Genomic DNA, 25,617 nt, shown 5'->3' with positions numbered 1-25,617 from the left:
GAGCGCGGGATATCGCCGCCAGCGCTGTCAGGGCGTGCGTGCGATATGGATGCATGTTAGATGTGACCATCTGTGGGCCCATTATATTCTCTGAATCGAGTCGGCCAAGACAACAGCGCCGTCAATGGCGGTATCGAATTGATAAAATACGTGCATGAAACCAGTCCAGCACCACTACGATCGTGCGCCTTGAACATTGGCATTTTGCTGGAGTCGGAGCGGACTCGGATGGGCTGGGTCACCCCCGCTGGCTCTGCTGAATTGGAATGTCGCCACCCAACGCATTGTTGATCGGACTGTTGCTGTGGTGATTGGCACGGCGATGGCGGATCGTTTGGGCGAGCTGTTGACGATGGCCGTCCCATCGTCTTCCATCGATGGTGGTCCTTGACATAGTTGTGAAATCCCATCCTTGATAATTATCCGCCATTGCTCGCTGCCAGCTACCGCAGGCTTGTATTCCAACAGCATCCGACCGCCTCCTGTTGATCATACACTCCGTATCCGAACGATGGCGCTCTCGAACGATAGCCGGCATCAGATTCGGCTAGATATAGTCAATCCAGCCGTCCTCACACCGGACGACGAAGTTGACGAGTTTATGAATGGTTATCTTTCCGAAAACAAGCTGGTTAGTACAGCTGGACGAAGCAAGATGTCCACGCCGAGGCCATTCGTGGGGGCTAGAGTATTCCTAGCGAGGGATCGGATTCGAGCCGTGACGAAACAAGAACCCTTATCCCTCTGAGGTGCCGATATTTCCCTCTCGTCTAAATGTGACCTTCATTTGGTTCTCTGTATGGTGCCCCCTTAGCGAACTATGACTGGCATGAAGGATCTCCGGAAAGTCAAGACCATGGAGCTCCAAGCAGATGTGAGAAGAACAAGTCTTTCGAATCTCGGTAATGGTTGCGGCAGACGGAGAGTCGAGCCCAGCAGACGAGCCCAGCAGACGAGCCCAGCAGCCGGGCTGGTGCCTGGGAACTCTGTGCTGAAACATCACAAACACCCATTCCCGTTCCAGGAAAATGGATTCCCAATATTCAGCAGCTCAAATTGAACCATAGCTACATTCCCACGATACGGTCAGATTGGCGTTATCGCTGCAGTACTTTGCAATCCCGTCGATGTGACTCTGTTCAACTCGTTTGGCCTTTGCTGACACTCGATGCATTCATAGGGACATGGGCGTGGGGTTCTCGTGCCTCAGTATCCTGTGGATGTCACAGTGCGACCTTGTTGAGCTCGATGGCATCGGGTCTCTTTCGCTTCTCAAGGTCCGTGTCAGAGCCGGGCAGAGTGCCGCTAGCAGCCACGAATGCAGGTGGCGGATGCCGGTTGTTGTGGGCGTCGGTTACAGGATGTGGGCACGGCAGCCGAGCAGACATTGTCCGCGATTCTGATACTCGTTCGGTGTTCTCCCCAGGAGCTGTACCTCTCCTACAACGCTATCCAGGACCTCAGCTCGCTCAGCATGCTCGACTGTCTGGAAATCTTAGATTTGGAAGGGTATGTACCTTGATATTCTGGCCACGCAGCTCCAAGCCGAGCGAACGGGCAGCGATAGCAAAGTCGAGCTCCTGCTTCATTGTACTGACACATGACCCGACACCAGGAACTGCATTGACGACTACGATCAAATTGAAAACCTTGCGCTGTGCCCACTGCAAGAGCTGACGCTGCAGAACAATCCCATTTTCGACAACCCTGAGCAGACGGACGAACCACTACAGCGCTCCAGAGAGCAGGAGGAATACCGCGAGGCTCTGTATCGACACAAAATAGCCACGACATTACCAGATTTGAAACTTCTTGACGACAAACGGATCACATCCGCAGAAATGAATCATCCACCTTGCCGACCCGGCTCGGCCAATCTGTGGGCAATGCGCTCCGACAAGGGAGCCACGAGCGAAATCAAGTCAGAGTCAACCGATGCGACAGAGTCATCATCCAGACCAAGGTCGGTCAGCTCCGGGCGGCCGAAATCCGCACCACTCAACCCATTTGCGGCAGGCGGACTGAACAAGTACTTTCCCGACAGCGACGACGATGCCAGTTCGAGCTTCACGCATGGTAAGCAACTGCCCTATACAAACCAACTGGTCGGGTGGCCATGGCTCTGGAAGTAGCACTGCGATGCCGTGGCTAATATCTATGAACCACATTCACCGAAATGTGGAGGCACTGGAGAGGTGATGGCCGGCAATCCCATTCTATTTCTGCGGTCGCGAAAGCACACATGGGCAGCAGAAAGCTCAGAGCCGCTGGCACAAGCAGCTCAACCGGCATCGGCTTTCAGCGCCTCTGCGGCCAATGTCCCGTATTTCTCCAGCGGGGCTGCCATACCGCCGCTTGCGCCCCGACCCCCGTCACCGATGCAGGCACGGCCATTTGCGAGGCGAAAGCCATCGGCGGCGTCTGCGGGTCACACGCGGTCGCCGTCGACGAGATCCGAGAAGCCAAGCTCTACCGACAGTCACTGGCATACACAAGTGCCTGGTGGTCATCATGCATTGCAAAGCTCGTTTTCGCCGAAACCCCCGACACGAGATCCAGCCACCGCGCCTGGGTCGCTGGCCTCAGCAGAGGCCGGCAACAATCCCCAAATGAACCCTCTTTCAAGCAACGAAGACGGCAGCGATAGCAGCCAGCTTGTGATTCGACGTCAGGGAAGGACGATACGAGCACGAAAGCAAAGTCACATGAAGTTGGCCGCACTACCGCACAGTCCTTTCGCAATCGGAACGGACGCGGAGATAGCTGCGCGGCTGGGCGAATATTCGAGTCCAGCTCCGACATCGATGATTACACTTTGATCAGGAACACCCTTTCAATAGCTTTGCACACGTCATTCAAGGGGAGGGGACAGATCCGCCGAATGGTGTTGGGATGTGTATGACATTGGTTGTAGACAAGGAGCGCGGAGGTGGTTATTACGGCCTCAGACTCGGCGACAAACCATGCACCGACCAAAATGCTGATGCCGCAGTCTGTGCCGGGAGCAAAGAAAGCGGTTCATGAAACAGCAAGACTGATATGTACACATGTGGCAAAGCCGGGACCGAGTGAGAGTCAGCAACAATTGCGACGCATGACCCGACGGACCACACGGGGGCTGTCCCCAAACTCGATGAAACTGGCTCGGGCCAGCGACACGGCACGACCACTGAGCACCGAGGCCTCTGCACGATGCACCCGAGCAAGGAGGAGACAGGAGCGAGCAAGGGAGAGACAAGCAGCGAAAAAATAGATTGGGGCCGAGCGGGGTTTGAACCCGCGACCACCTGCACCCGAAGCAGGTATGCTACCACTACACTATCAGCCCTCAAGCGACGCCGGCAGGACTCGAACCTGCGCAGGCAGAGCCTACTTGATTTCTAGTCAAGCTCCATAACCACTCGGACACGGCGTCGGTGATCACTTTTCTCAGCTGTGTCTATACAATGGCATTTGTCCGGCAGTTGCAGTCCAGCCGCCACCCGACTTTGCACAGAACACCGGCACCCGCAGCAAAGTCCATCTTCGTGCTGTGACTGCTGCTCTTGTCGTGGCTGTTGTTCTTGATGGCTGCTGCTCTGGCTCTGGCTGTGGCTGTGGCTGTGGCTGTGGCTGTGGCTGTGGCTGTGGCTGTGGCTGTTGTCCCTGCTATCGTTGCTGTTCTGGCCATGGCTGCTGTTCCGCTCCTGTCCGGTGTCCTCACTTGTCGCTCGTGCTTCCGGCCTCCACTCGCTGTCCCCGTTCGCCACCGCTCCGGAGGGTATCAGAATGGCAGTCTCACTTGCTCGCCAACCCGGTATTCTTGTTTGTCGTCCCTATTTGCTGTTCGCTGGCTGCACATGTTGCTTCTGCTCATGACTCGCACTTGCTTCTGCTTCTGTTTACATTTGCTTTCCCTGACACACGAGTCTCGTGTCTCTGCTATCAGCAGCATTTTGTCACCGTGAATGGAGGAATATGTATATTCAGGATCTAACAAGCGGATAACGGCCTTGAAGGCAAGATGCAATAGCTTGTTTTGTGACCACTGTCGCGTCCACGTCCCAAGTCCATCAAAGTAACCTGATACGAACACACCATCGCAGTGTCTTGGCTCGGCTGGGCCCGTTGTCGATCAAAAACGGTCGCGCTCTCGGCCCATTCGCTTCTGGATGCGCTCCAGCTCGCGCTTTGCGTCGCATTGGGGAAAGTTGTTCAGATCGTAATACTTTGGCGCAATCTCCAGCAGCCACTCGCCGCGAATATCGGTCACCGTTCGAATGTAGTGCTTGCTGGTCAACACGAACTCATTGTATAGCACCCATTCGGGTTTCTTGTTCATGCACGAAGAGGGGTGCAGCTGGACAACCTATGGAAATACATTGCAGACCCAAAGGCAGTATTAGGCATCTCAACCAACGCGTTGGGTTATCCTTTCCATCACACACCCAGCGTCTGTTTGGTCGGTGAAGCGATGCCGATTCCATCTGCCAGATCCATCCGAGCCAGTAACAAACCTGGTTGTCTTTGGTAGTGAGATACTGCTTTCCGCTTCGCTCAAGATGGGCCACTTGCATAAAGAAACCCGCCGTCAGAGACTTTCGGATGTTCTGGTAATAACGGCGGTCGTCGGGGCTCATACTCGGGCCACGAATTTCGAATCGGTCCATGATGCGTTTGAGTTGGGTCCGAACGTTGTCGGCGGACTTCATCACACGATGATTGAGGTAGTTGTCCCAGCACCACTTGGCATCTTCTTTGCCCTCTCCTTTGTATGCCACAAAGGTATTGAGCAGCGTGAGGTGATCGCCATCTTGATGATCAAATTTCTGCTTGGCCTCATCTGCTCGTTTGCGCTGGTCGCTGGGGCGAATAAAGCAATTGGGCACCGACAGCATCGCGATGATCGTCAGGGCTTCTTCGACACAGGAGAACTGGGGCGAGGAGATCAGGACCTTGGCAAACTGGGGATCCAGAGGGAACTCAGCCATCACTCCGCCGAGTTCCGTCAGGCCACCTTCGTCGTCGAGGGCGCCGAGGTAGTTGAGCATTTCCAAAGCGCGCATGAGCGTTTCGGGAGCTAGGGGCAGAAAATACACCATCGATGAGTTGTCATCCAAGCGGAAGGACACAAGTGCCACGATTGGCTTTGGCTCCGCCCATGGTCGCAACAACCTACCTGGCGGGTCCATAAAATCAAAGTGCACAAGGTCGTCAATCTGGAGCTTCTTCAGCTGCAGGACAGTGTTGCCCAGGTTGCTTCGAAGAATTTCAGGGTAGGTTTGCTCCTGTAGATCTTCAAGGAAGGCCTTCTCTGTGTAGAGCCGGAAGCACTTCCCCGGGCGGGTGCGCCCGGCACGTCCCGAGCGCTGCTGGGCACTCGCTCTGCTAATGGGGCTGACCAGCAGACTCTCCACACGGACTCGTGGGTTGTACACCTTCTGCTTTGTGAATCCAGGGTCGATCACGTAGACGATACCATCGATCGTCAGGGAGGTTTCCGCAATGTTAGTTGACACGATACATTTGCGGCCGGCCGGCCCGCCTTCAAATCGTGGTGGGGGAGCGTCCTCGAAAATCTTCTTCTGTTGGATTGGCGGCAAGCTGGAATAGAGCGGTATCACTTTGAGCTCTCCAATCGCCTTGGGCTGGGTCTGCATCAGATTGTCAGCTTCGCCCTTGATCTTGCGACAAGCATCCTCGATCTCCTCTTCACCAGTAAGGAAGAGCAGAATATCGCCCTCATCCTCACACGCGTGGATCTGGAGGGCGGTGCGGATGGCAGCCTCGAGATAATCCCGCTCTGGCTCCGGGGTGTAGTAGATCTCCACCGGGAAAGTGCGGCCGGGTACCATCTGTATCATGCAGCCGTATCGGAAGGATAGGAGGGGCCAAGTCAGTCGGTATCTTTTGGGGGAGGAGCTGTACGCGAATGCCTTGCACTGTTGCAATCCATAAGATGCCTGGAGACGGCGGCAGCTGCTCTTGACCAAAACCCACCATCAATGGAGCATTGAAATACTTTTGGAACTTTCCGGCATCGAGCGTTGCACTCATGACAACGAGCTTGAGATCGGGCCGCCGCGCGCACACCTACAAGGCGTGGAATGGGTAATGTGAGTGCGTCGGCGTTGTTGAATGCGAGCATATGAACGAGGTTCGGGCTGAAATTGCAGGGATCCTTGCCGAATCGACAATCGAGCCGCATTCAAACACAAGCCATTCGGTGATCGCATCGCTGTTGGATACGGTCCTCGACACTCTCGATCAGTTTGTGTACCTCTTTAATCAATCCCATGAGAATGTCGGTGGCCAGGGTTCTTTCGTGGGCCTCATCGAGAATGATGGCTGAATATCTTGACAGATTTGGATCGGTCATTGCCTCACGCAACAGCATACCGTCGGTCATGTACTTGAGCATCGTGCTGGACGAAGTGCAGTCCTCGAAACGAATGCTGTAGCCGACTTCGGATCCAAGCCGGCAGTCCAGCTCGTCCGCCACGCGCTGGGCGACAGACATGGCAGCCACACGACGAGGCTGGGTGCACGCAATCATCTTGCCCTTGGTCTGGGGCTGCTCATCATAGCACAGGAATTGAGGGATTCTGATCGAGACCGACAGAGTGGCGCCGGGGACAGCGAGATATTAGAAACGCCGTCCGGTTTCGAGCGGTGTTTTGGGGGGGGGGCAGGCGTATTCGGCCATGTGCGGCGTCTGTGGCGGGGTTTCTCGACACCTGGTGCGATCACTTACTGGGTGGTTTTGCCGGAGCCAGTCTCTCCAACCAGGATGACCGTCTGGTTCTTGTGGATCAAGTCAAGAAACTCCTGACGCTGCTTGTTGACGGGGAGCTTTCTCCGCTTCTCCAGGATATCGCGGTACTTTTGTGAAAATGGCTGGCCTGTGAAAGGGTTGGTGCTTCCGCTTTCGAGCGCCTCTGCTTGCGCGGCTGTGGTATTGCCAGCAACCAATTTCACAGGAGCATTGAGATGCGCCAGGTATGGGTTGTTAGTTGGGTTGCCCGTCTCTTTGAATTCGGTCTTGGATTTTTTCTTGGGGCGCTGGTCGGCCATGCTTGTGTGCCTCTCAGATGGTCGCGATGGGATGATCTATATGCTGCGCCGGCGTGCAATGATATGCTGCTGCCGGATGATATTTGGGCAGGTCGGTGGATCGACAGAGGGGTCGTGATGCAGCCCTGTCGGCTTTATGCTGTTGATCGCTCGGGGCTGATGCGGGAACAGACGCTTGCGGGTCCGAAGCGGCTGAAGTCGACTCTGCCCCCTCGAAAAAAAAAGTGAGTGTGGCGTAGCAAGCCTGTCGCGCCGATCCGGCCGACACAACAGGCCCAGCGATCCGGCATGATCGCATGGACAGCGCCGCAGCAGCACCTCTGGACGGACGGAGCCGTGCGATGCGATGCGGCAACCGGGTGCATGGTGGCGTGGTTGACGGTAGAGTCTCACGGGGCGGCCGGGCGGGTGGTTGAGCGCTGCACCGACATCCGCATCAACATCCACATCCGCATCCTGGTTCACACCCACTTTGCCAAGCAGCGACGAAAGGGCCGGACGAAGGGCAATTATATTTGCAATTAGGACAGATGGCGTGCGCAGTGGGATTATTCGGCCTTGGCTGCATCGCGCTTTCGGATTTCCTCGATGCGCTCGGCATAAGGGTCCGGCCTGGGCAGCGCATGGGCGCCTTGGCTGTTTCGCTCGTGCAGCTCCGGGAAGCTCAGGCCCTTGACGCTGGTCTGTTGCTTGACTCCGGCATAAGACAGTCCGGAAAAGACCGAGAGGACGGCGGCGTGGAAGACAACCTTCTGGATGGAGCCGGCTGGTGCATGCGCAAGGATGTCCGTTCCAGTCGTCAATTGTTGGTTCAGCAAAGATCGACCAGCCACATGCCACATCCATATGTTCGTGTGTATGAAGCCGATCGTGCGTCATCAAATCGCGGTCGATTAAAGCATATAGGTGTCGATTTGGGTCAGATGCCGCGGTTTATCGAGGTTGCCATGGGGTCGATAAACAGGTATCTGTTAGCGAGAAGCTCAGAAGACTACAGCACATCCTCATCCGACTGTTGGCGCTGCAGCAGCATGCGGACATGGAGAGCACCGATGCAGCACAGAGATTATGCGACATGTCTGATCCATCGTCGCAGTTTCACTCTGCAGCTGGCGACTGACCTTTGACTCCAAAGATCGAGCCAGCGACAGCACCGGCGATCGACGCGTTGAGCCAGTCGTCGGTGTGGCGAATGTGGGCCGATGCGCAATATGCTCCGTATGCAGATCCAAAGACAGCACCTATTTGATCGAGCCGCAGAATGTCGCCGATGAGCACAGAGGTCGGAAAGCTCTCGCCAACCCGAGTCGAACATGGTGATCCAGAGACACGGCCGAGCCGCCACAGCTTTGTCGGCTCGGCTCCAGCGGCATCGGCCAGCCATGTGCCGCAAGACGGAAAGCACAGGCGATGCATGACAAGTACCCATCAGTCCAGATCGCGCAAAGGAATCGCGGACGACGACATTCGTGGGGGCGGCAGTCCACCAGCCTACTGAGGCGCCGAGCACGGAGCCGAGCACCAGGCCGGTGCCGGTGGCCTTGAGGGCCTCGGCGACACAGCTCGCCTCCAGGACATTGGTGGCGAAGAACGGGTGCTTCCTGATGTCAAAGTTGTTGGGAACCCACGACATTTTGGGCTCGGCTTGGATATCGGGGTGCGAGGGAACAGACGATGGTCGGCGCGGGCGAGGAACGGCACCCACAGCCGGCACTTGGTCGCCAGCAAGAACGGCCGCAAAGGCAAAACCGGGCTCGCTGCCGGCCATATGAAATCAATTCATTTGGCGGGATTAATGAGCGCGGCGCGCCTGCTGCTGTCGCACGGCGCCGGCGCGCCCCTTGCTGCTTGCTCCGACCTCCGACCGGCCCTCGCCGCGTCGTGCGCTTTCCCAGGGTGTTCGTGCCGACTGGAACGGCCTCTGCCCTGGTTCCGGCTTGGATCGCCCCCAGACCATGGATGCCTCTGCCGCGCCAAAGACCCACCATCCATCGTGGATTTCCGTGGCTCCGGAAAAGAGCCCGGGCTTCCCGCAGCTATCGAGTCTGCCCAATATGCTCCTCGACAGGGCGGCTGCGTCTGCAGCACAGCCATTCCTTTCGTCACGGAACTCGACGCTTCCTGCTCCAGCCAAGAAGGCTGCAAGCTCATCGCTCGGATCTCGGCCCCAGCCCCCCAAGTTCCAGACGGCTGGGACTCAATCGCTCCGGGCGGACGAATCTACGATCCGCACGACTTTCCCTTCACAGCCCACCGAGAGCTCTCGGGCACACACGAAGACGAAGCCATCGGCGACAAAGCCATCGGAGGCGAAAGGAATCGATCGTATCGGTCTCTCCGGCACATTCTCGAACCTGTGCAACTCAGACCGAAGAAGACTTCTCGCTCTCATCCATCAGCTGGCGGTTTCGGAGCAATCGAGACAGCGGCTGGGGACAGCGCTCAAACAGCTCGAGAGCCAGAATGCTACTGTTCGAGCCGATCTGGATCACGCCCGACGGGAAGTCAGCGATTCCCAGGTCAAGTACTCAGGTAGGATCGTGCGAGCTGCCTTTCTGGCGTTGGGCTACGGTGTGAGCATCACCTCTGCGGATATAGTCATGGCTGACCGCATATTCAGCGACTTGGATGAAACTGCAAGGAAGAGCAGCGAACGAGCTTGCCTCGGGGATAGCGTTCACACCGACTGATCTGAACACCCTCCATACCCATCTATTCTGCCTGGGAAGAGCTACTGGAGTCGCTTCAGAGTGCTCAAAGTCTCGCAGACCAGTACTTGGCCGAAAACCAGAAGATCGAGACTCGGGGCGACTCTGCCGATCATGACGGACTGCTCGTGAAGCAGCTGGAGGACAGCATTAGAGCATTGCTAAAGGTTCGTGGAGTCGCCCGTGGGTTCTGGCTGAATGTAAAAACATTCTCACGTTATAATTCCATGGTCGCTGCCATGCTTGCCCCTCCGCTCGCTCGGCCAAACGATTTCTTTGGATCATCAGGAAGAATTCCAGAAGCTCCAGGACTTGCTGCAGTCGTCAATTGAGGCTCATCAACAGGCCTTGTTGGTAGCGGGTAAAGGCTCTCAGACCATCTCAACAGCCGCGCCGAACTCGTCCAGCCAATCGATTCCGCACGAATCTCTTGGCGATTCCATCGAAGCCGACCCCTCGCTGTCGTTTGGGCAAACCACATCGATGCAGCGATTGCTGATGGCGATTTTGGAGCGGCGACGAAGAGGCACTCCCGGATGTGATCTCCAGACGAGCTCGTCTGCCCCGGTTCTCACAGTCACCCCAGTCTCAGATTCGAGCCACAGCGAGCCCATATCAAAGCCGCGGTCGTCCGGCACTGTCAAAGCGCAAGTCAGCCGGCTGCTGCAGGTTGCTCGCTCCCACAGCCCGTCCAATCCGAGCCACTCCCGTAGCGAAGCTTCTGACTCTGACTCGTCTGAATCCGTAACCCCATCCGAGTTTACGTCGGTATCGAACCATGACAATCACAAAGAGCAAGCCGATATCCGCGATCGAGAATCTCCTGTTCTGTCCTGGGCTAGCGACAGTCCTGCGTCGCAGGCCCTCTCTGAAGGGTCACCGCGACTCCCAGGGCGGACGAGGCCAAGCAGAGATCATGGCCGGGCCGGCTCAGCACACGCAAGATCCTCGTCAGGGCGAAAGCATACAGTCGATAGCACTGACGACTGGCACGACACAGGCTCAGAGTCGTCCCCACAGTCTATCCGACAGGAAGCGCTGGGCCCTCACAACCATCGGCGACGAGAGCCGGGACCCAAAGCGCTCGATCGCCAGATATCTGTTTCGCAGCCGAGCCCACCGAGCAAGATCAAGCGGAGCGTGTGTGCACCTCGTCCACCCAGTCCGATTCGGCAACAATCAATCGACTTTGTCGATGCCCGGCACCTCCATCCACCAACCAGCATCTCGAAGTCTTCGCGCAACAAACAGCAGCTTCACGGACACAACTCGAGGTACCTTCGGTCGCAGCCGTATCCGCCACATCGTCAATATCCTGAAGCTCGCCATTCCCACCAATTGCACAATCGCAATCTTGGCCATGCCGGAGGCTGGGATGCCCCCGACTATATCCCACCTGCCATACGCTTTGCGGTACCTCACGCTGCCCCCGCTGCCCGGGCATCTGCCGTTCTTCCAAATACCCGGCTACATGCATTCCAACCCAAACCAATTGAGCCGATCCTCTCCTCTGACCAAATAGAGGCCAGTGATTCGATGTCGTATCCGTGTGCGTCGCGGCCAGACCAGAGCTTGCTCTTTGCAACAGATACTTCAATGGTCCAGTCGCTCTCGTCAATCCTTGAATCGATCGGCGATAGAGAGTCGGACTCGATCCCCACCCGCGATTCCCCGGGGGAATACTATCCAAAGCAGCAAGCTTCGTCGCAGCCTCAGCGTACTCTGAGAGCCAAGGAAACCCCACCCACCCGTCTAGTTGCAGAAAAGCATCGCATCGTCCGCCAAACCCGTCCTGTTCAGTTTCACAAACCGGCAAATCGAGGATCAGCTGTGGATGATGGGCATTCGCTTGGATCTCGCGGCACGGCATGCACAGAGCTTGATGATCTCATTTACTGTCTGAATGATATGTAACTGCACATTCGCGAGGCATTACACAGGTTGGGCGAGAGTAGCTACGCAGCGAAATTAGCACTGGGTTACAGGCAATCCAATAAAAAACGGGACACCCGGGTTTTTGACCATTCATCGAATATTTTGTTACCCAATGTTATCGCGCGCTGGCCATGACCATTCGCCACACATCCGACTTTCGCACCGCCGCATTGCGATGCTACGCCCTCATCCATAGCCTGCGTAAGGTCGCCTCCATATTCAGTGTATCCGAGAGCACCATCCATCGATGGCACCGAGGATGCAAGCTGGATGACCCATCCCGGGTCCCAGCTCGCAGATCCACTTTCTTCGAGCAGGCATGTCCAGTCATTCGCACCCTGATTGAACAGGACCCGTTCCAGACTGGTCCTGTGTTGCGATGCAAGCTCGAGTCCATCCTCCAGAAGAAAGTTTCACTCTCACTCTGCCACACTGCCATCCAGCGAGCAGGTCTCTCACACAAGAGGGCAACACACCTCTACAAGTCCAAGCGACTGGATGAGCGAGTGGCACAGTTCAGGGACCAGGTCCGCTCCATCGACCCACGACGATTCGTTTCTGTCGATGAGACAGGGATCAGGAGATCCATTTTCCCTCTTTACGGATACTCGCCGAAGGGTGCTCCGCTTCGCCAGCGCAATCACATGAAGCACAAGTCTGTCTCGGCTGCATTTGCAATCAACCACTCTGGTGTGCTGCATCGCATGTACATCCCCACATCATTCAAGACACACTCGATGGTCGAGTTCTTTGAGCGAGCGACCTTCCCAGACGACTCTGTGATTGTGATGGACAATGTCAGCATGCACAAGACAATGGCTGTCCTGGACTGCATCGAGCGCCGAGGATGGTCAGTGATCTTCACCCCACCTGCTTCACCCGACTTCAATCCCATCGAGAACTTCTTTGGGATTGTGAAGCATCAGTACAGGAAGGTGGCAGCGCTGAATGCGTCCGAGGGGTTCAGAGTCGGGATGGTGACCCTGTTTGAGTCTGCCGTTCGGAGGGTGCTTCCAGATGTCTTCCCACGGCTGATTGAGCGAGCGATGCGCTTCTGGGGTTGAGTTCCCTCCAATCAAGCCGCCATTTTCGCGTTCACATCCCTGGCTTGAACCTCTCGGCGATTTTTGAACAGGGTCACTTCCCCAACCAGCCCGCGCAGACGGGCTCCTGCTCTCGGGTATAAATGCCACACCTTCGTCCTGCTGCTTTCTTCCTTCATCTCGCCTTGATCTGATCATCGCGCCATTGTACGATAAAAAAAAGTCTCTGCTCTGACCAGTACCACTGGCAGGCATCCAGCATCCTCTGCCCCCATGCCTCCGAAGCGTAAGGGTACCGGTGATGGCCAGCCTCGGCCACCCAGGCCCAAGAAAGCCAAGTCACAGTCGGAGCCTGTCTCTGGTTCGTCTTCTGACCCCACGCATGCTTGGTCGTCTGTTGCTCCGTTGCTCACCACCACTGCTTCTGCAGATCCAATGGATGTCGATCCCACCGAGCCTGGTCCCTCATCTGGTCCTGTCAAGCGATGTCCCAAGTGCGATGGCACTGATCACGAGCGAAGCAACACCAGCAAATGTCCCAAATACCGGCCCCTCAAGAGTTCTGTCGTCCCACTCGTGGATGGAAGGTCATCCGCCCCTCAGTTCAGCTGCTTCAAGCAGACGATGGATGGCTGTTGTCTCAATCCCGCTCTCCGCGACAAGATCCAGGCCACCGTCGAGGCCATGACCCAGATTCAGTTCGAGGCATCCAGGCTGCTCAACCTGCACATCCTCCGGTGCATCGAGCAGGATCTTCCCGTCCCCGTCATCTCCAAGTCCACCCCTGCTTTCGTTCGCCAGTGCTTTAAGATCGTCCAGGACGGTGCCCTCTCCCCGACCGGGGACAATGAGAAATACAACGAGCATCTGGTCGCTTCCTTTCGCGACTACCAGACCACTCGGCACGCAGACCTGCCTCCGGCCCCTCGTCTGCCTGATGGTGTTCACAGTCAGCTTCTCACACTGGCTGTCAATGCCTATGCCACCAACTGCACCACCCACCTCGACCTGGCCTACTGGCGACTCCTTCGCCGCTTCTGCGCTGCCGTCTTCCCAGCCAACAAGCACAAGCACGACGCCATCGAGGCTTGTCTTGAGCTCTTCGAGAAACCAGGGCAGACTCCACCCAAGGCCGATATCGAGTTCCTCTATCCAGACTTTGGCCACGTCCTGGACGAGTTTCGGTACAGCAACGACCAGGACCGCTTCCGGGCCCTCCACCGCCTCTCACACCATGTGGGTTTCCTTGCCCGGGACAAGATGCAGGACGATGTCCACAAGTGGATCGACTGTGACATGCCCGCCCTCCGAGTCACCGAGTTGCAGCGCCAGGCCAAGCTGGACGAGCTCACTACCCAAGGCATTCCCTCCGACGACAAGAGGTTCACCAAGGCCAAGTCTGAGCTCGGTACCACCAAGTCCAAGATCAACAAGCTGGCATCCAGGATCAACTGGGCCCTCAAGCAGCTCGCTCTCGACACTTCTCCGGCCGTGTGCACGATGGTCCCTCTGTGCACCACCAAGGCCAAGTATGTCAAGATCGACACGGTCACTCTCTGGGAACTCCTTGGTCCAAAGAAACGCCTTGGCCTCACCAGGGACAAGCTCAAGGAAGAAGGTGAGGACGGTGTCAACAACCAGGATCGTCTCTGGCGCAGTTGCTTCAAGCTGCGTAGTTCCCTCTTCCAAGAGCGGGACGTGAACAAGAAGCTGTTCAACTACGAGATCAGCACCGATGGCATTGGATGCACCATCGGCCTCGTCAAGTTTGTGCGTCGAACCGATCGCACCGAGACCTCCGAGCCTCCTCCGACTTCCGAGCAGCGTATCCAGGCCCACATCGGCGACCCAGACCCCGACAAGACCACTTGGATTGGAATCGACCCAGGCGTCGGCTCCATCTTCACGGCGGTCATCCAAGCACCGGGCCACCAAGACGAGGTGGTCTCATTCTCCAATGGCCACTACCAGCACATGTGTGGCCATACGTCCAACACCAAGTGGCACAATATCATGAAGTATCGACTCAGCATCGAGACCTGGATGTCGACCACCCCCTCGCCCAAGGTGCAGTCCTCGGAGGCTTTCAAGGTCCATCTCACCCATGTCCTGCGACCGGAGCTGCGAGTGCAGCTCGACTTCCACCTTGGCAAGAAGGCCCGTCACCATCGATTCACGGGCCACAGGAGACGCCAAGTGGCCGTCGACAGGATGTGCAAGGCCGTCCTGAGGCACGCCCCGATACGGACCGATGTGGTGATCGCCTTTGGCAATGCGTCATGGCGACAAGGCAAGGGCTATGCACCCAGCCCTCGGAGGCAGCGGTTTGCTCGGTACTTTGAGCAATTCGAGCACCACCGTCGCCACCCACATCGCCCTCATGGAAGCATCAAGGTGGCCTCGACGAACGAGTTCAACACCTCGCAGGTGTGCTCCAACTGCCTGGAGCCAGTTCGGTTGGAAGGACTCGATGCGCCCAGTGTTGCGAATTCCCACTTTGTCAGGAGCTGCAAGAATCCCAGCTGCCGGACAGTGTGGAATCGCGACGTCAATGCGGCGCGCAACATGATCATAGTGTGCAGGTCGATTGTGGAGATCGGAGAGCGACCGGCGGTCTTCACTCGGAGGCTGCCAAAGTGATCTGTTTTATTTCTTGTGGCTTTGCTTGACGCGAGCACAGCACATACTACATGTTCATGGAAACGGCTATATTGTCCCGTTTTTTCTGAATAAAGTGTAGTCGGCGGGCATGTCAGCACAGCTCTCCCGGGAAAGGCCGTAGCGTCCGTCTGTTTTATGGGTCATCGCATCTCTTGGAGTGTGCGGATATTTCGCTTGCTTCCCGCTCTCCTTGGATACACTGTTTGGCGATGAGGGATGGGTGCAGGATCCAGAACCAGGACCCAAAAAAACAGAGTGGCTCGGTCCAATTCGTGTGCCTTCACATCCAATCAGCTTGGTGGCGCCATCGCTGCGAGGGAACAAATGCCAAGAGCGAACATGCGCTCCGTGATTCGGCCGAGGTTCTGTCCAATGCGCCTGGACGTCAGCCGTTTACACTCGTGCTTGAAAAGTAGTCCACCCTCGACGGATAATTCCGTTTCTGTCATAGACTTTCGATACCAGCCCCACAGACCGCTACTCCCACTATGAGCGTTCCGTCGGCGCCCGGTGTTCAGCAGGGCACTGTTCGTTTCGAACAGAAGCCACCAGCCCTCTCTAAGCGGACGACGACCTACCGCAAGGAAGGCTCTAAAAAGAAGTCAGCCGCGCAGCCAGTAGACTCGGCCCCGGCCGGCGCTTTGATCAAGAGCCTCATCAAGGGCAAGCGCAGCAATCCGAACGAGCTGAAGCTGGAAGATCTTGATGAAAATGTGCTGAGGCAAAGGTGAGGGTGCTGCCGCGTCGCATTCTCGTTGGCTTGCGGCAGCTCACGAAGGAGTGCGGTGTCGAGGACAGTGGTGCTTTGGGCAGCCAAATCATCAGAGTCGGACCCAGTCCGTGCAGCCCGGCCATTTCTGATGGCTTCTTCTCACGATATTGTGTAGACTCGATCTTCTCGAAAAAGAGCTTGAGGAGTATAAAGTCAAATGCGCGCGATAGTAAGTCTATATCACCACAAAAGCTGCGGGAGGCTGTCCATCACTTCTGCCACAGCAAGAGCGCCTTGCACTGAATCGCACTGTTATTGGGCCATGGCGCTTCCGGCCGATTCCCCACCCCACCCCCCAACCAGCAAAAAGGAAAACGAATGGTACCGAGAGGAGCTCAAGGGCTGCGAAACGGACTCGGTCGACTACATCCGCTATCTCGAATCCAAGAAGGAGGAGAAACAGGCGGTGATTGACAAGCTTGTCGAGTGCAACAAGAAGGAATTGGAGCAGTTCGTCGAGCGGAAGAAGCGGCGCGAAATTGAAAATGCCGAGATGATCGAAAGTATGGCATGGTTATCGATATATCCGCTGTCGGCTTTATGGAAGTGGTAGCAATGGCGGAAGATAACTGATCTGCCTGGCGTTTCGCGGACAGGCCTGAAGGCTCTCCTGGTCGAACAGGAAATGAAGCTGGAAGCCAAGCAAGAGGAGATGCTGCGTCTTTCAGATGTGATGGTGCGTTTGCTTTCCAAGGGAAGAGGGGAGTATCGTTGTCTGGGACATCCAGAGAGTGTCCCTCTGGAATTATATTGTGCATCACTACAACTTGCTTTGACATACTCACATACTCACATACTCACATACTCACATACTCACATACTCACATACTCACATACTCACATACTCACATACTCACATACTCACATACTCACATACTCACATACTCACATACTCACATACTCACATACTCACATACTCACATACTCACATACTCACATACTCACATACTCACATACTCACATATTCACATACTCACATACTCACACACGCCGCAGTCCAAGCGTGCCCGCTACGAGGCCGAGATCGCCAAGATCAAGAAGGAGATGCAGGATGCTGAGGCAGATCACCACCGCAAGCTCGCCGAGGTCGAGCGGCAGCTACTGGAGGCCCGCATGAAGCACCAGAAAGAAGCCGACAACAAGATCAAGATGATGGAGTCCGCCGCCCACGAGGTACACTCCCATGAGGCCCAAGCTCTCGCGAGCTGTGACTGTTTGGAGACGGTTGTTCGCCACTGACCACCGGCATCGCATCCAACCCCCCCCCGCTCTGAACACCAGAAAGCCGCAAAGTATCTCGAGGACCACACCCTTGCGATCGAGAACGAGAATCGGACCCTCGAAAAGGAGCTCCAGCGGTACATCCAGATCACCAAGGAATCGCTCTTGAAGAAGGAAGCCCTTGAAAAGAAGAACAAGGAGCTGTTACGGGAGCAGATCCTGCGCGAAGACATGGTCCGGCTGCGGATTTCGAGGATCAAGGCCAAGGAGAAGAAGGAGCGCCTGCTCCGACAAGAGCGCAAGAAGGAGGCCATGGAGAAGCGAAAGCTTGCGGTCGAAGGCGCCCTGGCTCGCGGCAAGTTCCAGGCGGTTGCAAAGACCTTGGGCTTTGTCAAGGAGGACTCTTCGGCCCACGAGAGCGTCCGATCAGCGGCATCGGGGCCTGTGGTCGGGTCGCTGCCGTCCTCGACCTCGGCCAAAGTGGTCATTCCTCAGGTCAACAGCCACCCCACTGTCGTCCAAAGCTCGCTGGCCCTGAATGCCTTGGGACCTGCCGGAGACCGACCGACGAGCACCGCAGCCGGTCCAAAGGAATCAACACCCAACCAAGCCACCAGGCTGCTCCAGAGACTGTCGCTTGGTGACCTGGAGTGGTCTGACGACGAAGAAGACGACGAGTATCTGTAGTACACTTTTCACATGAGCAAACGGGACACCCTCACGATCCCATATGTCAGCCCAAAGTACCGAGCACACCGCTGTGTCCTGAGGCTGGATGCATAACCCTTGCTTGGACGCCTTGACTCACTACCAAAGACGATCACCACATCATTATCCCTCGGGGCATGCTTCAGGACGGCCTTGCTGTAGCCGCCCTCCCTCCCCTCGTTGCAAGCTATCGTATCGGGGACTCCATGACCAGACAGTATGTGCTTTATCTTCTGTTTCAACACAAACTCACAAGAAACCAAATATCGCGTGGATGCGACTCCACCGGCCCGGCAGATACCGCCGCCGCAAGGGTCACATAGCATCGGCAGCGGGAGAGAGGGAGAAAGGAAAGAAGAGAGAGAGAGGAAGGGAGGGGGAATGGTGCGGGTTCGAAGCGCTCGCGGAAAAGCCGACGAGCCACGGGAGTGATCCAGTCCCGTCGACACGAGAGGAAATCGCACAGAGGAGGGAGGAAGAGGTAAGAAAGGAAAGAAAAAGAGATCAAATGTTGAATCGGAACAAACAGCCGGGACACTCAAGGCTCCTTCGGCGGCTTTCGAGAGCCAGAGAGGACCAGAGTGCAGCCCGTCCGAAGCGTTTAGGCGCTGGGGGGACGGAGTGGGGCGATTCTCCAGATCTTCTCGGCATACTCCTGGATCGAGCGGTCACTGCTGAACTTGCCCATGCCCGCGGTGGCCATGATGGATCTCTTGGCCCACCTGGCCTTGTCCTTGAAGGCCAAATCAATCTGGGCCTGAGTATCGATGTCTGTGAACGGCAAGGAAGGAGAGACAATGTCAGGATGAGTGGCGGGCGCTCCTGTGTGTCCAAGAAGCTGCTTGGGCAAGCTGCAGCTTGTCGCCGGCGGCCGCAACAGCACAGCGTATCGAATGTCATCTCAGCCCTGTTTCCGGATGGGGCCGCCGTGCGCCGATGCAGTCATGCTTGAACAGCTCATCGACGACGCCATCCACACAAGTGTGCGATACAGTGCAGGAAATGAAACCTACAAGAGCCAAAGTCGCGGCTGAGCAGGTAGTAGTCGTGGTTGAGGGTGTCTGTGGCAGAAAAGGGCGGCCGTAGCTGTAAGTGTCTCTGCAGAGACTGGACACACACTGGCAGGCACTCGCGCGCTTACTCAAGAGAGGATCAAAGATGTTGGCATCGCCGTAGGCACCCGATCGGATGTTCTTGCAGACTGCGTCGAGCTTGGGGTGCATGGCGATGCGGTGGTAGCTGGATGGCGTTGATATGACCCAATTAGCCTGGGGCTTTCTCGAGACCAAGCAGGATTCAACGGGAGGAAGCAGCTCCATCCCTGCATTGTCGATGCACAAACTCACGTCTGATCATATCGGCAGTCTTCGACCTCATCAGCGAGGGCACCAAAGAGCCAAATGTTCTCGTCTCCAACTTCTTCGGCAATCTCGATGTTGGCACCGTCGACGGTTCCGAGGATGATACCTCCGTTAAGCACGAATTTCCTGTTGTCAAGACAAACCGTCAAACATGAGCAAGGCCGGTCGCCAGCTCCACATCCACGCTCAGCAGTCCACACTCAGCAGCCCATGCCCATACATGTTAGAGGTGCCAGAGGCCTCAGTTCCGGCCGTCGAGATGTGCTGCGAGATATCGCTGGCGGGGATGATCAACTCGGCCAGAGAGACGTTGTAGTTGGGGATGAAGATCAGCTTCAGATATTTGCTGGTGGCAGAGTCCTTGTTGATGACCTCGGCGGCATTGTTGATCAGCTTGATCATCAACTTGGCGACATAGTAGCCTGGAGCGGACTTGCCCGAGAAGATGACTGTGATTGATGCAGGTGTTAGGATCACCGACAAGACCTCTGCTGCCCGACACAGCTTTCCTCCATCATCGCAAGTGCAGGATACGGGAGGGCCGTTTAGAGCCTGCAAGGGACAGGATCCCGCCCGAGCAGGTGGCCGAGTGCTGGGCATCGCCAATCCTACATACCAACACGAGGCACCTCCTTCTCGCGCTCTTGGGGGGTCATTTTCTGGAGTTGGATGTAGCGGTAGATGACTGACATGATGTTCATGAACTGGCGCTTGTACTCGTGGAAGCGCTTGCACTGTGATGCAGAAGGAAAGACGGTTCAGATCCAAGAATTCTCCCCCCCCCCGAGTCACGACCACGCCGCGGCCAGATGGCGGGCGTTGGTATTAGGCCGAGTGCGCGATGGACCTACCTGGACATCAAAGAGAGCATCGACAGACACGGTCGTGCCACAGTGCTTGGAGATGTAGTCGGCCAAGCGAGCCTGGTGGAGATGGCGCGGTTAACAAGCGTTCGATCGATAGATCGTGTCCGAGCAACAGGAGCCAGAGGCTATGGCAGTGACGACTCATCTACCTTGTTTTGGTACTTGATGTCCATCCAACGCTTCTGGAAGGTAGGGTCGTCAGCGTGCGCCTTGAGACGAGTGAGCTGGGCGAGATCCTGTGTGGATGTAGAGAGGCGATCGCGGAGCGTGAGCATCGGTGAATCACAGCCGGAGATATCCGGTACCCCAATCAATCAACTGCCCTTGCGGGTCCCCAATGCATCGGTGGAGGTGTCAAGTGATCCAAGCGCAGGTCGGCCGTACCTTGATCCAACCAGAGCCACCTAGAACCTCAGAAATCAGATCGCTGAGCTTGGGGTTGGCTTGGTGGAGCCAGCGTCGGGGAGTGATGCCGTTGGTGACGTTGGTGAACTTCTTATCGCCGTAGAACTCGACAAAGTCCTTGAAGATCTGTTACGAGAGTAAGGAGCCCATGACGGCCGCCCGTATCAGCGACTGCACGAGCAAACCTTGGCCATCGTTGCTCTCCGTCCCCAAAAGCCCTGGGCGGACCACCCCAAGCGGCGGACATGCGATGTCATGCTCTCCCATACCGTGGACTTGATGAGGTTCGAGTGAAGGGCGGCGACACCGTTGACAGTGTGCGAACCGACGACAGCCAGGAAGGCCATGCGGACGTACTGGGGGTGGCCCTCCTCGATGATCGACATGCGGCGCAGTCTAAATGGCAGTGGATATTGTGGTATTAGCATGAGTGGATATGGGCATAGGGTATGTGCAGATGTGCAGATGTGCAGATATGGGGATGCGCGCTATAGAAAAGTGTAGCGGGTTTTGTGCCTGTCTTACCTTTCGCGGTCGCCAGGGTACTTGCGCTCGACAGCTTGCAGGAAGAACTAGGGTTTGGGACCAAGAGCCGTGAATACCAGCTCTATGCAAGCTCACAAATGGATACAGACGAGGCGCCCAAACAGGTGTTTAACAGTATGCGCGTACCAGGTTGATATCGAAGATGATCATCATGTGGCGAGGTAGGAGGTCCTGGAGAAGAGGGACGGCCCAGCGCTCAAGAGCCCTGGAGGGAGCGTATTCAGTCGAGTCAGGAGCACGTCGCGGAGATCCAAGCGTGGATGCAGGAAAATACGGCAGCACTTACTCGGGCAGCACCGTGTGGTTGGTGAACGAGTACGTCTTGGTGCTGATGGATCAGTGGAGCAGGGGTCAGGCAGCGCACGAGAAGATCCAGCATGCCGTGTGACTGGCGATCCAGTCGGGGCAACTTACACAGTATCTGAAAACACAGAGACAGGCCATTAGAACCCAATGACAGCGGCAGATCAGCCCCAACCGGATGCAGCGAAGCCAGCGAGCGCTTACCCCAGGCATCGTCCCAGGAAAGACCCTCTTCGTCGATCAAGAGGCGCATCAACTCGGCGATACTGCGGGTAGGACGGGCGTTAGTATGAACATCGACAGCGCAAAACATGGTTCCCTGCAAACTTACCCCAAAGTCGGGTGGGTGTCTGAGAGCAGAAGTGGAGGTTATTACAGGGTCCGGCTCGATCAGGAGAACGCGACATTGTGAATGTTGCGCGACACCATGGACGGCTGCTTACCGTTGAGCTGGATCGAGACTTGGTCAGGGAATTCGGACCAGGGTCGCAGGGACTTTCTGAAGCGGCGGATGATGTCTGGGTCAAGCACAATAGTGTTAGCACAGGCACTCTGGCAGTAGGCGCCGTGTGAGATGGATTCGGGGCGAGCAACATACCCTTCAGGGTAGCACAGACGAAGAAGTACTGCTGCTTGAGACGCAGGACCTTTCCAACCATGTGGTTGTCGTTGGGATACTGTTGGGAGGGCGACGGATGGTGGAGAGGATACGTAACTGTCAGGAACAGGACTATACCCATAGCGCACCTCCGGCAAGGCGACAGCGACATACCAGGACCGAGGTGATGTTCTCGGCACCCTTCTGCTCCTCGACGGATTTGTCGTAGTTGCCTTCGTTGAAGAGACCAAAGTCAAACTCCTTCTTGGGCTTGGAGCTCCAGAGACGGATGTTGATGGTGTTGTTGGTGTCGAATCCGGGAATGGGATAGTCGTAGGCAACGGCGACGACTTTGTCTCCACCCTGTTGAGCACGCGAGCGAAACCAGCGGTCAGCGTCAGCACGAAGGATCAATCATTCAGATGCATCGTTGCGGCCGCGCTGGCCTGTTGTGGTGCGGCGGACAGCACCTCTGCCGCTGGTACTGCAGATACGATACCGCAACAGGCATCCCAGAACGGTGTGGATGCAAAATGACGTGATCTATCGTGCACACACAGCCTCACCTCCCAGTTGTATCGGGCGTGTCCCTGAGTGTCCACAGTCTTGTTGACGTAGCCGTGGAAACGGACGTCGTAGGAGACATCGAGTCGCTGGATCTCCCAGGGGTTGCCTGGATCGCGCCACAGCCGGTGCAAGGCGACACGATAAGTACATGGGCATATGCGAGCGATGAGATTGACTGCGACAGACCGGTGGCTGCTGCGCCGCGTATGATACTTGCCAAAGTTGAGCCAGTAGTCAGGGAACTCAGCCTGGTATCCGTCAATGATGCGCTGCTGGAAGATACCGTAGGTGTATCGAATGCCGTAGCCTGAGAGAGAGGCAATGATAAGCCATCGGTCCGGTACACCAAGCCATCTGAACTAGTGCCGTTGAGACGAAGAACAGTCGTGACAACGCCGCGCCTGTCCAGCACGCGTCCTATTATGGGGGTATGCTTACCCCAAGCCTGTGCAGCAAGATTGGAGTTCATAGGAGGCAGGAGAAGTGAGTCAGCACACGCAGCCGCACTCTGCTTGCCCCGGTATTGGGCAGCGCTGGACTGAAGCACCGATGTGCAATGACTGGGCTGCTCTCATCTACGTACGGGGTAGTCGAGGGTAGCGAGCGAGTCTGCGAGGCGATGGAAGAGCAAAATAGAGCGTCAGTATTTCAAGCAGCATCGAGACGCACGGTAGACCGTGCCTGGAGCGGAGTAGATTCTCACCCATGAAGCAGGCGGCAAGACGGCCTGCATTTGGTGTGTGAGGCGGGATGGCGCGGGAGTTTCACGGGGCGATCAAGTCGGCGAGCCATCGCCAAAGTTGTGAGATTGGAGTCAGTAACGGCATCGGCCACATCGCTGGTGCAAGTGACACCGCCGGCCAGCCAGGGTGGTGATACGACTGTATGCATAGCCTTCATGGACACGGGTGTGACGGCACCACATGCAAGCGAAACGCGTTCGTGAGAGCGGCACAGATACCTACCGAGACCGCCGTTGCCGAGGGCAGCATCGACCTCCTCGTTGATGATGTCTTCGACTCGGAAGCCAATGCCGAGCAGGGCCTGCTTGTAGCTGTCCTTCATCTTGAGGTTCAGGAGGGCCGAGTCCAGGGTGCGGCCAAGAAGGAACTTCGAGCGAGAGATAGTAGACTCTCTTGGGGTCCTTGCTGCCGTGGTACTGCTGGGTCAGGTTCCAGTGGTCGATCAGGTAGTCACGGACGCTGTAGGCGGCCGCCTGGTAGGCAGCAAAGTCGTCCATGTTGAAGGAGCTGCGGGCCTGTCGACGCGACGGGGTGGGTGGAAATTGGGTGGAAATTGCGGTGGAAGATCAGCGGCACGGACGAGCCAACACAGCGAGCGAGCGTTGAGGGCGAGGACCTGCGCCTTCGCCTCGATGGTGTGAAGCCAGCGCAACATTTTACCAGAGTCTTTGTGGCGTGCGTGCACACAGCTCGCTGGATGCTAGTGATGTCTGGCAGGGTGGTTGAAAGGCGTGATCAGAGACGGCAAGAAGGACGCTGCCGCGAACGTACGAGGAAGCGCACTCATGGGCGGACGCAAGCAACGCGGAATCCACGCAAAGCACCATGAAGGAGCTGTACAGGGGGAGCTGCGGGCATGTTGATTCTGGCAGCCAACCCGACTTTGGAAAGCGGGAATCCGAACGAGCCAACTCGAGAACCGGCCGGCCGGCCGGCCTGCAATTCCAAGAGTAGCCTATCCGGACACGACGCGCGGCGGGAGAGCTGCCGAATGGATGGGGCACAATGCGGCGACCAGCGAGGGCGAGATGCAGGCAGGGCTTCCTACCGGTCTTTTGGCGCTCCTCGGCATAGGTCTTCCACAAGTTGAGAGCCTCGGGAGAAGGCTTCCACAGCGGATTTTGGTAGACGGCGTTGCTGGGGCCCGTAGCGCAACGGTTGCGGGTGGGCATGGTGCCACGGGCGATGGTGTAGCCCTCGTCGTCCCTCTTGGACTGCTTTTGCATGGTGAGGACGGGTGGGTACGGAGATGGAGATGGAGATGGAGAGTGCGTAGGAAAGAGTCGAGCCCTGGATGGGAAGAAGAGGCAGACGCAGAAGAGGCAGACCCCGGAGGAAAAAAGGTCGAACGCGTGCGGTCCTCGGCCGAAGCGGAAGGGTTGGTTGCGGGCGGCGGGGCGGGGGAGCGTTGTCTGTGTTGCCGGACAGAGCAAGACCCGCAATGATTCGGCCGAGGAGGGCGCGAGAAGCAGCGAGGCGGATGAGCTGCTGCGCGCACAGAGACAGCGCGGCGAGGAGCGGGCGGGGAGGCGGGAGATGAGAGGATCCAGAGCCGCGAGTGCGCCCGGCGAGAGAGCACAGCGAGAGCAGCAGCGAGAGCAGCAGCGAGAGCAGCAGCGAGAACGTCCCCCTCCGCGGCAGGCGTCAGCCCCGAGTGCCCAAGCAATCAAGCAGGCAATCCAGCAGGCAATCCAGCAGGCAATCCAGCAGGCAATCCAGCAGGCAATCCAGCAGGCAAAGCAGGCAGGCAGGCAAGCAAGCGACGGGGTCAAACAGCGCAGCGGATCACAGGCGTCGAGCATTGTGTGCCCTGTGATTGAACCAACAGAGGCAAGCGTGGTGACCATTGGTGCAGCAAGACATCACCGTGACTCACCATGGGCGGCTCTCCATTGTCAATCCAGGCCGTGCTCCGCGGCCTATCGCATCGGCAGCCGGATCGTCTGTTTGTCTGCCCATTGTCCATTCACCACCCGCCTGCACCCGCCTGCATCCGCCTGCCACCCACCGTTCATCATCCGCTCGTCTGCAACCCACCAATCGCCTGCGAGACTCCCCGCCGATGGGACAATCTCCTGGCGTCACCCGCACCACTCGCGCAAAGGCGATAGGGCTGGATTCGCAGAC

At 56.9% G+C, this 25,617-nt stretch overlaps 6 protein-coding genes and 2 non-coding genes across 8 annotated transcripts; 3 read left to right on the top strand and 5 right to left on the bottom strand.

The window, feature by feature from the left end:
• Positions 1-511: 511 nt before the first annotated feature.
• Positions 512-2,823, top strand: BJ171DRAFT_600418 (uncharacterized protein; the record flags this gene model as incomplete). The annotated part of the gene is made up of 7 exons (XM_053115011.1): positions 512-631; positions 815-902; positions 1,025-1,085; positions 1,181-1,277; positions 1,427-1,509; positions 1,616-2,076; positions 2,385-2,823. The coding sequence occupies 7 exons, from the start codon at positions 512-514 to the stop codon at positions 2,645-2,647; spliced, it is 1,173 nt and encodes a 390-aa protein (XP_052965049.1). The 3' UTR covers positions 2,648-2,823.
• Positions 2,824-3,256: 433 nt separating this feature from the next.
• On the bottom strand, positions 3,257-3,328 carry BJ171DRAFT_t172. Its single transcript has one exon. It is a non-coding gene; the product is annotated as a tRNA-Pro (tRNA).
• A 5-nt stretch (positions 3,329-3,333) lies between these two features.
• On the bottom strand, positions 3,334-3,415 carry BJ171DRAFT_t171. The gene has a single exon. It is a non-coding gene; the product is annotated as a tRNA-Ser (tRNA).
• Positions 3,416-3,439: 24 nt separating this feature from the next.
• BJ171DRAFT_558990 (P-loop containing nucleoside triphosphate hydrolase protein) lies at positions 3,440-6,388 on the bottom strand (the record flags this gene model as incomplete). The annotated part of the gene is made up of 6 exons (XM_053113185.1): positions 3,440-3,578; positions 4,209-4,348; positions 4,497-5,059; positions 5,159-5,834; positions 5,980-6,072; positions 6,260-6,388. The coding sequence occupies 6 exons, from the start codon at positions 6,386-6,388 to the stop codon at positions 3,440-3,442; spliced, it is 1,740 nt and encodes a 579-aa protein (XP_052965048.1).
• A 1,157-nt stretch (positions 6,389-7,545) lies between these two features.
• BJ171DRAFT_511434 (uncharacterized protein) lies at positions 7,546-8,767 on the bottom strand. Its single transcript, XM_053111582.1, has 3 exons — positions 8,479-8,767; positions 8,175-8,294; positions 7,546-7,819 (listed from the first exon to the last, which is right to left on the bottom strand). The coding sequence occupies exons 1-3, from the start codon at positions 8,684-8,686 to the stop codon at positions 7,602-7,604; spliced, it is 546 nt and encodes a 181-aa protein (XP_052965047.1). The 5' UTR covers positions 8,687-8,767; the 3' UTR covers positions 7,546-7,601.
• Positions 8,768-8,981: 214 nt separating this feature from the next.
• Positions 8,982-11,789, top strand: BJ171DRAFT_511433 (uncharacterized protein). The gene is made up of 3 exons (XM_053111581.1): positions 8,982-9,585; positions 9,783-9,928; positions 10,050-11,789. The coding sequence occupies exons 1-3, from the start codon at positions 9,009-9,011 to the stop codon at positions 11,673-11,675; spliced, it is 2,349 nt and encodes a 782-aa protein (XP_052965046.1). The 5' UTR covers positions 8,982-9,008; the 3' UTR covers positions 11,676-11,789.
• Positions 11,790-15,888: 4,099 nt separating this feature from the next.
• On the top strand, positions 15,889-18,231 carry BJ171DRAFT_600414 (uncharacterized protein; the record flags this gene model as incomplete). The annotated part of the gene is made up of 6 exons (XM_053115010.1): positions 15,889-16,127; positions 16,288-16,341; positions 16,476-16,675; positions 16,769-16,848; positions 17,169-17,345; positions 17,454-18,231. 6 exons carry the CDS (start codon positions 15,889-15,891, stop codon positions 18,078-18,080), a joined length of 1,377 nt encoding a protein of 458 aa, XP_052965045.1. The 3' UTR covers positions 18,081-18,231.
• A 73-nt stretch (positions 18,232-18,304) lies between these two features.
• Positions 18,305-25,186, bottom strand: BJ171DRAFT_511381 (glycosyl transferase). The gene is given in 27 exon segments (XM_053111580.1): positions 18,305-18,872; positions 19,115-19,162; positions 19,243-19,340; positions 19,448-19,588; positions 19,683-19,911; positions 20,079-20,196; positions 20,314-20,385; positions 20,478-20,564; positions 20,713-20,859; positions 21,003-21,129; positions 21,259-21,305; positions 21,406-21,484; positions 21,566-21,600; positions 21,696-21,700; positions 21,787-21,848; positions 22,007-22,100; positions 22,181-22,259; positions 22,355-22,543; positions 22,747-22,853; positions 22,965-23,054; positions 23,327-23,356; positions 23,451-23,474; positions 23,713-23,812; positions 23,859-24,005; positions 24,151-24,200; positions 24,539-25,100; positions 25,113-25,186. The coding sequence occupies 26 exon segments, from the start codon at positions 24,714-24,716 to the stop codon at positions 18,703-18,705; spliced, it is 2,553 nt and encodes an 850-aa protein (XP_052965044.1). The 5' UTR covers positions 24,717-25,100; positions 25,113-25,186; the 3' UTR covers positions 18,305-18,702.
• Positions 25,187-25,617: the final 431 nt, after the last annotated feature.

The sequence above is a fragment of the Polychytrium aggregatum genome (assembly GCF_025602895.1).
Source record: "Polychytrium aggregatum strain JEL109 chromosome Unknown BJ171scaffold_27, whole genome shotgun sequence".
NCBI lineage: Eukaryota > Fungi > Chytridiomycota > Chytridiomycetes > Polychytriales > Polychytrium > Polychytrium aggregatum.
This window is presented reverse-complemented; position numbering and strand designations above follow the sequence as displayed.